Here is a 12,751-nt window from a genome sequence, read left to right on the forward strand (position 1 = left end):
AGTGAGCTTGGTCCTGCCCCGAGGCAGCGCTGGGCTGAGGGGGCTGCAGATGTAAACGGGTGACTTGGCAGTAACAGCGGGCTTCTCAGTAAGGAAGCTGTCGCTGTGGGTAAAGGTAGCTGGCGTTATGAAATCTTCCTCTCCGAAGGATATCCGCACCCACACACAGAACGGCCTTGTTCTCTGTGCAGTTGGAGTAAGCTTGGTGAGAGGTGTGCGAGTATGCTGGAAAGGGTGTGGAAGTATGCTGAAATCCATTTACTGTCTTCAGGAAGTGTCTGCTGAGCGACCCAGTACAGCAGCAGCTTTAAAAGGGCACCGATGAGTTGATCAGTCCAGGATCACACAGATTTCCATCGTCAAGATTGATAAACTCCTGTAATAACTTGTGAGCCGTTACCTGTCTGTTCCTTATCTCATCTAGTGATTCCTTTCCCCAAGCCTTGCTTGGCATCATATTGTCTACATAAAGGATTTGAGCCACCTCTGCAAGTTGCTGCAGAAAAAATACCCTATTTTACTCAAAGCTGGAACAGTCATGTCCCAACCAGCCCCACCTTCTTCTCCAGGAACAATTGAGGGCCAAGATTTTCCCACCTGGCTGCTTAAACATTGGCTTCAGATTGCTTTAGGAGCACCTAGTAAAATACACTTCTCGGACACAGAGTAGCTGCAGGTTCCTTGTGAACCAGGGTGAGCTGTAGATGTGTTTAGTACCTCTGAAAAAACAGGTCATTGTTCCTTCTGTGCCAACAGGTCATGTAGGAATGCTCCTTTTGCCACACGAAGTTTTGGAACATGTTACTCTCTGGCTCTTTCTGTCTCTTATGTGCACAAGTACCAGAATCTCTGAGGCTTACTTAGCAAGTAAACCAAAGCCTGCTTAAAGTACCTGAGTGACCCTGGCGCATCCGAACTGTGTTCTTGTACAGGTCCCTGACATTCCTGGCAATTACCTGGTCCCCTAGATCTGCCTGGATGGAGCCTTTGCTGTAAATTTAAGCCATGTGCTTTGAGTCTTCTCACATGTCCATCTGCAGTTGCTGCATTGTTAGTTTTATTATGTTAGCAAATGAGATCCAACTATTTATTCAGTCTGAAAAATTATTAATGGATTATAAATACGCCTGGGGAAATGCAATTGTGATGCAGTTTATGCTCTGGGACACTTCTGGGACCTTATCTCTACTTCACCAGGCATTCTCTACTGACCACTCTTATGGTTCCCAAATGCTGATAATCTTTTTGATTCCAAAATTTTTTCTTCTCAATTCACGTTCAGTAATTTAAATTTCCTCTTTTTTTATTTTTCTTCTTCAGTTCTGCTGCATGATGTCTTTTCTTTGGCATCTTTCACTTTTCAAACCTTTTTTCTCCTTTTTCCACTTCCATTTCCTCCAAAATGCTTCTCCTGATCTCTCCCTCGTTCCTTCACCTGTGTGGCACCTTACAGTTCTCCTGCAGCTCCTCTCTTGCCAAATGTTTTTTACATTTGAAACCCTACATCAAGTTCCTCTAACATTAGGCTCAGTTGGAGCATTAGCAACTTGCATTAGCTGGTGAAATTCTGCATACATTAGCATTACTGTTTCAATTCTGTGTTGCTTTTGTGACAGGACTGGAACCAGACATGGCATGCAAATACCCCAAGATTTACCTGGTGCTTTGAGAAGACAGTTATTGCTTGGATCCCCTGTGCCTATCTTTGGATCAGTTTTCCTTTTTACTACATGTATCTTCGATACAAAAACAAAGGCTATATCAGGATGTCCCACATCTTCAAAACCAAAATGGTAAAGGAGGAAGATGGGGTTTGATCCTAGCATTATTGCAACTTTGATGCAGAACTTAATTTTTCTAAATCATTAACTCTTTTCTGATGACCCACCTCTGTGTTTACTTTGACATTTACCCACTCAGGTAAAGTCACATCAGTACAAATCAAGTAAATCTTAAGGAGTAACTGTCACAAGATCTTTCCCCTTATACCTCCATGTTGTTTCCCGCTGCTTCCCATAATACTCTCTATCCCATATCTGCTCTTTCACCTCTCCAGTCTTACAGCCCAGGCTGCTTGGAACAGTCAGTTCAGTGGATCATCCCATCATCATTTCACTCTATTTCAACGTGTGTTTGCTGTCTCTGCCTCAGGTCCTTGGATTCCTCCTGGTAATACTGTGCTTTTCTAATGTCTTCTTTGTACTATGGGAAATAAGCCAAGGAGTTCCACGGACTCCAGCATTCGTCATTAGCCCTGCAGTGCTGGGGATCACAATGGTAATTCTTCTTTTGTTCTGTCTGTGTGTGGCCCAGCTTAGCCCTCCTGGGGCAGATCTTCTATTTCCCATATTTCTCAGTGTCTTTGAGCACAAAGATAGCTGATGGGGAATAGAAGACTGGAGCCATGCTTTGTGAGCTTGGGCTGTATGGAGCAGCAAGGGATTGGAGCTGGGGCAGTGGATCTACAGCTACATTACATAGCCCTGTGGGTCGAATATGCCTCAAAAGAGCTGAAGCAGCAGTAATGCCTAGAAAGAGGTCTCACAGCAAGATCTAGTTTCCGACAACCACAGTATGTGATTTAGTATGGCTGGTATCATGATGGGATTTCTATTCAACTAAATGCCTGCCCTCCCCTTCTGTCGTTGCACCTTCATAGCCTAGAGCCTTCTAGCTTGTTGGCCCAGTTGTGGTTTTACTACTTGCTCTTTCAATAGTGACATTCTGTAGTGCAAAACTGTGCATAATTCCTTCACAGTTTTAGGCTTTTAGGAACAACACTTCAGCTCTGAGCATCTCAAAATGTTTGGGCTAGAAACTAGTTGATTTTGCTTTATTGTGTTCATTAATTTGATAATAATGTTTGGCATTCCACTACCAGCTATTTATATATTTCTGCTTCCTCACAGATCCTTGCCATGTTCCTTACCCAGGCGGAAAGAATGATGGGCATCCAGTCCTCAGGCATCTTGTTGATATACTGGCTGCTCTCATTCTTGTCTGCGGTTGTGATGTTTAGTTCCAAAATCCAACATGGCCTGGAAAAAGTAAGTGAAATCATGTGTCTTTAATACGCAAGGGTATGAACACTCTCAACAATATGGCTCTTTTTGCCACATTGATTGTGAGGCAAAGAACCAAATTCCTTTCTTAAGATCTGTGCTGAGAAAACTGATGGATGACTCTTTGTCATCTCTGCTTATGTTTTCCCTTTCAATATAGTGTGGTGAATGATTTTTACATCATTCTCAAGAGCATTCTGTTTCTTAGGGCTTCCTGGAAGACCCTTTCCACCACGTTGCAACTTACCTTTATGTTAGCCTTGTGCTTGGTGAACTTGTGTTATTCTGCTTAGTTGATCACCCTCCCTTCTTCTCAAAAGCTGTCAACGATCCAGTAAGTAAAACACAACTTTTCATAATGATTTCCATCATTGCTCAAACAGGAATTTAGACTTCTGGGGATATGCAGGAAAGTGATTATCTGGGGGATGCAAAATGCATCCTTCCATATAAAGGCCAATGGTTCCAAAAGGTAACCAGCAGAATCTGGGATAACCACTTTGTCTCTCTATGTATCTTTTGAAAAACTAACTACATTTTCTATCCACACTCATGTTTGTTTTCACTTAAACTAGCGTAGGGCTCATTTTGCTTCTCCATGGTCTTCTGTGCAGCAGTACATTCCTCTGCCTGACGTATGAGTACGGCAGAGCTCTGTGCTTCAGAAAGTAAATGTCTTTGAGTAAGAAAAATAATATTCTTCCTTCCTCCATCTGAGATGTTATTCAAAGCCTAATTCTCCAAAGTCTGATCCCATTGATCCTCCTCAATACATTTACACTGTCAGAGGCAGTGAATGGGGGCTGGGTAGCTTTTTAATTGTTTTCTCCTTGGGAAGTACAGAAGAGACATCATTGGAAGCATACTCTTTTCTCTACATAAATATCATCCATGTTTTTTCTTCCATCAGAATCAGTGTCCAGAAGCCAGCAGCTCTTTTCTGTCCAAAATCACATACTGGTGGTTGTCTGGGTAAGAAAACATAGAAGAAGACATGTTTTTGCTAGAACATCGGTAAAAACAGCAGCATAAGCGGGGGTGTACGTGAGAACCAGTCAGAAGCATCTCAGCCCCCAAGTTAGCTTATGTAGCGAGGATTTAAATTCCTTCTCTGGGGATTTGAGGTATTCTCACAAGATCAAATTATAAAAATTTAGCTTACTTTTCTCAAACTATTTTAAAGCACAATTTGTGATTCTAGATAATACTCTCCCTGCTCACAGCAGGCTTCCAGTGGCTTCTTAATCTTTAAATAGACTTCAGCAATCTCAGAAGATCACTGTACACCAACCACACTCTTATCTGCCTGCCAGACCTTGCTGTAACAAATGCTGTTCAGAGAGAAAATAGTGGATGAGGATGTTGGTCCAACCTGCTGCTTAGTGTTCAGAAGTAAAATGATGACATACCTTCACCTAATGTCAGCTCTGGTAATGCTTCCTCTGTTTCACTGAGCCACAGAGTAAGTTAAGCTGAACTTTGTCCCCCCTGTCCAAGACCCAACTGTCAATATCGACTAAAATAGAATTAGGGCTTACTTGGAAATCACAATTCTGTTGACAGAAGATAGCTTAGGGATTTAAAGCAAAACTGCTGTTCCTACGTGCTCGTATTTATTCAGGGAAAGGATATTCCTAAGTAGTGTTTATGGAAATCCCTATGTACTCACTGTGGAGCACTAACTTAAAGCCCACCTGTTCTGAAAACATTACAAGTGCAAAAAATCCTTCTGTGCTTACCTTACAGCTGTCTGTGTGTTCTCCAGGCTTGTCTGGAAAGGCTACCAGCAGTCCTTGGGGGTGGATGACCTGTGGTCAGTGAGGAAAGAGGACTCCTCTGAAGAAATTGTTACCTGGGCTGAAAAAGAGTGGAAGAAGTATCATAGCAGAACCAAGCAGTGAGTACTTGATCTAGAGAGCGTGTCATGGATTCAGCTGGGCAGTTTCTCTCTCCTTTAGATGATGTAAGCAACTACACTCACAGAGGCTGACATGCCATTTCAGAAGAGGCTTGAAGCCCCCCTGTTTCCCACAATGTGCTAGACAGACTGCTTCAGTACATTCTCAGGTTCTGAATGTAAGCTTTGTTAGTGTTTCCTGTCTGAACAAGGTAGGAATCCCACTGAGTTATTTTTCTGTTAAATTAAAAGAAAAGGGTAGTCTACATAAAATCTGAGTAACTCTCTGCTGTGAAAACTTTCTGCTGTGAAAACTTAGTTCACTTCTTCACTCTTCGATGGGTAAGCACTTAGTGAGTTCCTTTATACAAAATCACATTCTAAATGTTGAAATCTGCTGGAGAATGCCTTTAGTTCCTGGAAGCTTGGAGCTATAAGATTCTTGTGAGAGGGGACATTTTTCGATGTGCATTTATACTGTACATGGCATGAGATGCAGTTTGGGATATTTAATGATTTTCTGAAAACACAAGATCCTTAAGCTTGTTCCAGTTACAGCTAGCTTTTCCATTGTTTCTTTAGAAACAAGGAGTCTGCTACTTTTAAAAAGCGTCAGAAGAGTGAAACTAGTATAACAGAAGCTGAAGAGACAGAGGTTCTACTGCAGTCGGAATACAGTCAGAGCAGGCCCTTACTGAAAGCATTTTGGAGCATGTTTGGAACCTACTTCCTTCTCGGCACACTCTGCTTAGTTATCTGTGATGTCTTCTTGTTCTCCATCCCAAAGATACTGAGGTATGTGAGTATTTAGAATTTATTTCCCAAAGGAAACACCATATGTACAAGATTGCTGCATACATGAGCTCACACAGAGACGTATATGTCAGCACTCACAGAGCTGGATACACAGACACTTTTGAAGTCTCTGATCACTGTTGAAAGGAGCTGGATTATCATTGGTGCTAAGCTCACCGTCAATTCAATGAAAAAGACATCACTGTTGAAAGCAGTGCACACCCTCTCCATTGCTGTATAGGATACTTAGCACTCTGTCCACCTCTTCTACTATTTTACTGACAAAGATCAGCTAGAGAGAATACAGAAAAATCCCTGGTATTTCTGCATTTTTGGTATTTCATCAGTTAGACATGGATTCATCAACATTTTGCTCGTGTCTTGCAGTCTTTTCCTAGAGTTCATTGAAGATCAAGAAGCCCCTAGCTGGCATGGTTATTTCTATGCCTTCATTATGGTCTTGCTAGCTTGTCTCCAGACTCTGTTTGAACAACGATATATGTACATGTGTCTTGTTCTGGGATTGAGACTGAAAACTGCAGTAACAGGGCTTGTGTACAGGAAGGTGAGTCTGTAGGTTCATTTTCAACTTTTTGTTTTTTCTCTAGCCCTGCATTAGTAATTATGACACTGTTGGTACAATGCTCTTAATATCAAGGAAGATATTACTGAAGAACTACTTCTAGCATGTAATTCTGTGCTATATTAATCTCTGAACAGTGTGTGGGTGGTATTTTACTATTTGTTTTTCAATCTTACCTCGGAAGGGAAAGCCAAGAAAAGGAAGCAACATAAGGTTTCTTACATTGTAGATTATGGTTGGGGAAGGGAGTAAATTTTTCATCCTAAAGTGAAGTCACATATCCCAGGCAACAGCACATTTTCATTACCTAGAATTTGACCTTTTTCTCTTTTTCCTTTCTTTATAAGGGAAAGAAAGTTGTTTGATTTTTATATCAAAGCTGTTTTTTGACTCTGCCTTTCCTTTATTCTCTACCCTGTCTAGATCCTAATAATGTCAAATGCATCAAGGAAAGCAGTAACAGTAGGTGAAATTGTTAATCTGGTCTCTGTTGATGTCCAAAAGCTAATGGATCTTATTATCTATTTTAATGGGACCTGGCTTGCTCCTATTCGGATTATCATCTGCTTTGTCTTCTTGTGGCAGGTAAAATATGATGACGGTACCTATCAAACCCTTTCTATTTTAGGTATCAGAGGAAAAAGGAGCTTTCAAAATTCTTCTTAGAGCTTTCCTGGTCTGAACAACCTGAAATTGCCACGTTTTTCTTAGCTGTTTAGCATTGGGGCATTCACTTTCATTGTTAGAAGTTGGAATAGAATTCTTACCTGATTCTTCATCTTCTTACCTGTGTATTCAGCATTCAGTCTCTTTTAGGGAAAAGACTGGGAGTATGACTGTTCTGAGCTGACTGATAATATTCTGCCTGAGATTCTCCTTTGGCTCTTTTCAACCAAAGTGTAGTGGCCCACTGCAGGCTCCAGTTGCAGCTCCTCTGCATGGTTACTAGTTACAAATAGCAAACTATTTGTTTGCTAGTGTTTATAAAGCATTTTATGTACAGAGTATGTTTGTGTATACCAGCACTCATCTTTCTAGCAAACGTAAGCCATCTGCAGACAGATACAACTAAACCACAAGAAACAAGCTCTCTGTTTTGGCATGCAAGTTATTACGAACCAAGATATCCAAGAGCTGTCCAAGAATATGTGGCACAGTATAATGCTGTCATTTCATTTTTCTAGTGGATGTAAATTCACACAAGACTGGCCACAATAATATTTTGTTTTCTAAACAAAAACTGGTTTTGTTTTGTGTCACTTACTTATGCCAGCCACAAGATGTCCTCCTTAACACATCCAAGAGCAGCCAGGAAGCAATAGAAATTACTTAAACTGCCAAGCATGCTTCTGGATCTCTTTCAGCACTAATCTAGTTCCTAAAAGGGAAGCAAATAAATTCAGCAGAGCATGATGACAGCAGTTACTCTGCTTGGAGAGTTAACAATCCACAGTGCTTAGGCAGCCCAACTACCAAGAAAGGCAAAGGCTGGACTAGAGGAAAGCCTTAGACTTGGGGGATGTTAGGCACAAATTTCAAATCAGAAGGAAGGTGAGCAAGGGGGAGTGGAACACTGTTGTTTCTGTAATACCATAAGTTCTTCCTCTTTCCTTTTCTCTCCTGGCAGCTTCTTGGGCCATCTGCCTTGACTTCAGTTGCTGTATTCCTTTTTCTTTTACCTCTGAATTTTATGATCACCAAGAAGAGGAGTCATTTTCAGGTACATTTTGCCTCATAAAAATGAAGTGTTTCACTGACATGAATTATGCTAGGATTCAACTTTTAAATCTCAGTTAAAGGCTGCCATGCTCTCCCAAGGAAGGATGACATGGAACCCATGGCTACAGAACAAATCAAAAGCTGAGGATTACAGAAGGCATGTTGTTTAAAAGACAACAGCAACAACAAAAATCATTGCATTGATGTGTACCACTAACGTTTGACTCTAAGAGATGGCTTAATATGTTATTCATGATGACCATGACTCTCTGAAGGACCACAGGAGGATTTAAAGACTACAAAGTTTCTTTAAGTTTAGAGTAAACTCTTCTACATGTTCAGTCTTTTACCTTGTGTCTGCCCACCTTTTCTGTTTTTGTTTGTACTGTCAGTAAAAACAAAGCTCTGAAGAGAAAATGCAAAATGTTTCCCAGCCTAAAAGATGTATAAGCAAAAGAGTATACACAGCTCAACTGCAGGGAAATTTCTTCAGAATTCATAGGCAGTATTACGGTGTGGGGTTTTTTTTCAGAATAATTGCGCAGTTAAATATGCAACCTGCTAAGTGATAAAACCCAAACATTTATTACAGGAGACCCAGATGAAACATAAAGATGAGCGGGCCAAACTTACCAATGCCATTCTTAGCGACATTAAAGTAATCAAACTCTATGGCTGGGAGAAAACCTTCATGGAGAAAGTGCTTGGTATCCGGAAGCAAGAACTTCAGGCCCTAAAAAGATCTCAGATTCTCTTTTCAGCATCTCTAGCTTCTTTCAATTCATCAACCTTCCTGGTGAGTGACTCACCTTCCTACATAAAATGTGCTATTACTTCCATTTTCTTTGTGGTCCTGTCTGGACAGATTTTTCCTGTTGGACAGCTAGAGATAATGTCTGCCTGGAGGAGTTGGTGGTCTCACAGGAGGAGTTGAGACCCAGTGAGATCGGCTGCACAGACATTTACACTGTCCTAGCAGTTCCATGGATGAATTACCTGGTCTGATGACATGTTCCAAGCAGATGGAGCCTGCTTTGTAGGAATCACCTGGAGACCTCCAGCTACACAGAGTACACAGCACAGTCAGTATCTGCACAGGCCACTTCTGTATATGCTGTTGCAGGTCAGCCATATTTGTTTTTAATGGAGAATGGCTGTGTTTTCACCTTACTGTGACTGCAGAACGAAAACGCCCTTAAAGGAGAACAAACATCAAATGATCAGACTTGGTTTTGTAACCTTCACCTATGATATTTGCAGGCCAGTGGTATCATGTATATGGACGATAGCCTGGGTTCCAGGGCATGTAGGAAGGGACCTGCCACCCTTGAATCATTCTCCTTTCCCTGTCTGAAGCAAATGGTTTGCTTTTTCTTTGCTCCTTTCCAGATTGCATTTGTCATGTTTGCTGTCTACACCCTGGTGGATAACACACATGTCTTGGATGCTCAGAAGGCCTTTGTATCTTTAACACTGATCAACATCCTCAACACTGCGCACTCCTTTCTGCCATTCTCCATAAATGCTGTTGTCCAGGTTAATTGCAGGCTATGTTTCTTTTTTTTTTTTTGGCCACAACTTTTTTAGATATCACCATTGAAAGGTAAAGGGAGGGATTTCTTACGGCTTTGAATTTCAGGCCAGCTAATTGCTATTGTGAAAAAGTGAAGTGCAAGGAGTTCTAGCTAAAGGTAATTTTGAAGTACAGTTTTTCAGAAAAGGTTGATATATTGACGAAACAGTCACCAGGAATAATTCTTAAGTCTTTTAGAGCCATATAAACATCATGTGGTGTAAGGCAGAGACTAATACTTTTTTGCTGGGTAGTATCTGGTATTAAGCTCTCTTTTAGAAGCATTAATTACCTGTTAGTCCTATATCACAAGCACCATTAAATCTCAGATATGCTTCCAGTTCTGTTTTTAATCACAGAGATCAGAACAGATGGGGCAAAATCTTCATGGGAGATCAGGGGAACCTTACTAGCCCAGGCCAGAGAGAAAAGCAAGTCACTATTAGTGAGAAATTGGGAAATTTTGCTTCTCTCTTGCAACACAAGAAGACTGTCATGATTCTTCATATACAGGAGCAATCACTGGGAAAATTGAAGGATGAATTTGGGAAAAAAAAAGCAGCAATTTCAAGCATGTGAACAGAAAATACATGTAAGAACATGGCTTTTTTTTTTAAGTGGAAATAAAGACAATTAACTTAAGGAAGAGCTGCATTTGTCCATCTAAGCCTATCTGCAACATAGAACCTAATCAACAGTCTTCAGTGGGTTTTCAGGTTGAGTCTTAACTTCTAGTTGTATTCCCTTTCTATTCTAAATCTTACTGTTTTATGTGCTTCTTCATTTTCAGGCCAAAGTTTCTTTAAACCGCATAGCAGCTTTTCTGAATCTGGAAGAACTGAATCCCGAGAGCTCAAACAGAAACACTTCTGACTGTGGTGAGCTTCTGTCTTAGTATTGTCTTACAAGAGGAGTAGCTTCCATTGTTCAGCTTCCACAATGGTGCCTACCATAGTCAAGAGAGAAGAACGTTTGCCTTTTACCATCACTTTCTCTCTCAGGCCTATTTATTTCTAACAGTGAAATCTAGTCTGGTAATTAACCCTTCTTTTGATAATTAACATTCATTTTATATAAATAAAAGTGCATACTGAAACATAAAGACATAAATAGGGCTGTTTCTATACTTACCTTTGAATTTCACAAGTGTTCTTTTTCTCCTCATATCTTAGTACAGGCAAGTATCACCATAAGAAATGGAACATTCTGCTGGAGCAAAGAAACATCTCCTTGTCTTAGAAGGTACAGCCTTAACCTTAGTCATCTCAGTTCTGTAGGTCAGGGTGGGTGCTGAACGAAGGAATTCTTCACGGCCCAAAGTGAAATCAGTGTGGAATATGTACAAGTTTCTGAGTTTGCTTCATATTTAACATTGAATTCTGAAAATTAAAAAGTCAGACAAAACGTATTATTGCTTTTACACCTGTCTTAATGGGAACACAGAAATAGGAAGGTCCCTGTATCTGAATGTTGCCTTCATATGCAGAGACTGCTTTCCTTACACAATTTGTCGAAACATGGAATTACACTAATTTAAGTATTAAAAAAAAAAAAGGTCTGCATAACTACAGCAAGAATTTTGCTTGTTTTCTTTTCAGAAAGCATATCTAAAAGGTGGTCAGAGACTGATTGGGGCGGGGTGCTCTTTTCTCTGTAGGATAGATCTTACTGTGCCCCAAGGCTCCTTGCTTGCTATAGTTGGCCAGGTGGGCGCTGGAAAATCTTCATTGCTGTCAGCATTACTTGGTGAGCTGGAACAGATGGATGGCTGCGTGACTATGAAGGTAAATTTTTCCCTTAGCATTTGCTCCTAATTAGGCTGTCTTCAGGAACAGTAAGGTATCAACCAAGTCATCAGGTATTCGATGAAAACGTACTTACTGCTGAACTTTTAACAAAATTTATAGCGTAGCAGCCTGCATTTAGTCATCAAGAGGTGCTTAAGACCTGCCAGATGAGCTTGACCCTTGAGAATGGGAACTGGAACAAGATTTTGGCGATCTGGTTCCATTTCCCACTCTAGCAGTGAGTTAAAGTGACATTATAGTAAATAACATCACTTGAAGTTCTGTTTCCTCCTCTGTAAGACAGTGAAGGTGCGATCCTTTTATTTTGAAAAGGGCTCAGACCTTTAAATGGTGATGATCATTGCATATTTTTTTAAAGCTAATTGGGGAGGGGTTTTCTTCAAAGACAGGTTTCCACATGTCCACATTGTGCTTATGAAAAAGAGATTGGTAATATTCTTCCATTTCCATTTTTATAGGGCACAGCAGCTTATGTTCCCCAGCAAGCCTGGATACAGAATGCTTCAGTGGAAGATAATATTCTCTTTGGGAATGAGATGGATGAAGCATGGTTTAATAGTGTGGTTGATGCTTGTGCATTGCAGCCTGATTTGGAGAGCTTCCCTGCAGGGCAGAAGAGTGAAATAGGCGAGAAGGTACTGGCCCAGTTTTATGAAAAAGTTTGCCAAAATATGAGTAACTACAACTTTGGGTGTCCCACTTAAAACTACAAGAAATGGATTAAACTTGCAAGAGACAGGTGCTCAGGAATTTCTGAAAAATTGGACTACAATTTACTGGGGTCTGAAGCCCACCTCCTGACAGTTAAGTTAACCAGAGATATGAGAGATGCTTAATGAGAGTAAACAAATCCAGGTCATTCTTGGGTCCTTGTTTGCAGGAGAGCTGAGTTGCTCAGGAGAAGATGCCTCTGTCTCAGCATCTCAAGAGCCTAATTTCTTGGGGGGGGGGGAGAAAGGCACTGGTTTAAAAATAAGTCATAAACCATCAGTGTAAAATGGAGTCATGAGCTTATAAATATGCTGTAGCTTAGGAATAAACAGTGTCAATGCATTTTTACAGGGAATAAATATATCTGGAGGCCAGAAACAAAGAGTGAACCTCGCTCGTGCCGTATACCAGAAGGCTTCAATTTACTTACTAGATGACCCCCTCTCGGCTGTTGATGCCCATGTTGGACAGCACATTTTTGAACATGTTCTTGGACCCAGTGGCTTACTAAAGGACAAGGTATGTTATAAATCCTGAACTTTAAGAGACATCAAAATCTATCTAGTCATAAGTGCGCCCCAGATGTTTCCAGTAAGGTAGGTT

General features: G+C 40.8%; 1 protein-coding gene and 1 long non-coding RNA gene across 4 annotated transcripts in view; one reads left to right on the plus strand and one right to left on the minus strand.

Annotated features, from left to right (window-relative positions):
- Window positions 1-12,751, plus strand: part of ABCC6 (ATP binding cassette subfamily C member 6) — a 29,130-nt gene that overhangs the window by 142 nt on the left and 16,237 nt on the right. The window contains exons 1-18 of one of the 2 annotated variants that reach the window (XM_083800129.1): window positions 7-378; window positions 1,617-1,793; window positions 2,152-2,277; window positions 2,910-3,047; window positions 3,271-3,396; window positions 3,973-4,034; window positions 4,828-4,959; window positions 5,542-5,754; window positions 6,142-6,319; window positions 6,761-6,922; window positions 7,965-8,057; window positions 8,649-8,852; window positions 9,446-9,592; window positions 10,420-10,507; window positions 10,802-10,871; window positions 11,287-11,413; window positions 11,896-12,072; window positions 12,500-12,667. In XM_083800129.1, the coding sequence (XP_083656255.1) occupies window positions 1,731-1,793; window positions 2,152-2,277; window positions 2,910-3,047; window positions 3,271-3,396; window positions 3,973-4,034; window positions 4,828-4,959; window positions 5,542-5,754; window positions 6,142-6,319; window positions 6,761-6,922; window positions 7,965-8,057; window positions 8,649-8,852; window positions 9,446-9,592; window positions 10,420-10,507; window positions 10,802-10,871; window positions 11,287-11,413; window positions 11,896-12,072; window positions 12,500-12,667 (2,274 nt within the window). In that variant the 5' untranslated portion in view covers window positions 7-378; window positions 1,617-1,730. Of the gene's footprint in view, window positions 1-6; window positions 379-1,616; window positions 1,794-2,151; window positions 2,278-2,909; window positions 3,048-3,270; window positions 3,397-3,972; window positions 4,035-4,827; window positions 4,960-5,541; window positions 5,755-6,141; window positions 6,320-6,760; window positions 6,923-7,964; window positions 8,058-8,648; window positions 8,853-9,445; window positions 9,593-10,419; window positions 10,508-10,801; window positions 10,872-11,286; window positions 11,414-11,895; window positions 12,073-12,499; window positions 12,668-12,751 lie in introns of those variants that run through there. The other variant, XM_083800130.1, reaches the window with a different exon arrangement.
- Window positions 3,449-11,276, minus strand: LOC310882032. Of its 2 annotated transcripts, XR_014572786.1 has the most exons (4): window positions 10,761-11,276; window positions 9,053-9,250; window positions 4,802-4,919; window positions 3,449-4,030 (listed from the first exon to the last, which is right to left on the minus strand). It is a non-coding gene; the product is annotated as an uncharacterized lncRNA (long non-coding RNA). The 2 variants fall into 2 exon arrangements; XR_014572787.1 differs by lacking the exon at window positions 10,761-11,276 and having other exon boundaries at window positions 9,053-9,439.

Source organism: Anser anser (genome assembly GCF_964211835.1).
Source record: "Anser anser genome assembly, chromosome: 15".
Classification (NCBI taxonomy): Eukaryota; Metazoa; Chordata; class Aves; order Anseriformes; family Anatidae; genus Anser; species Anser anser.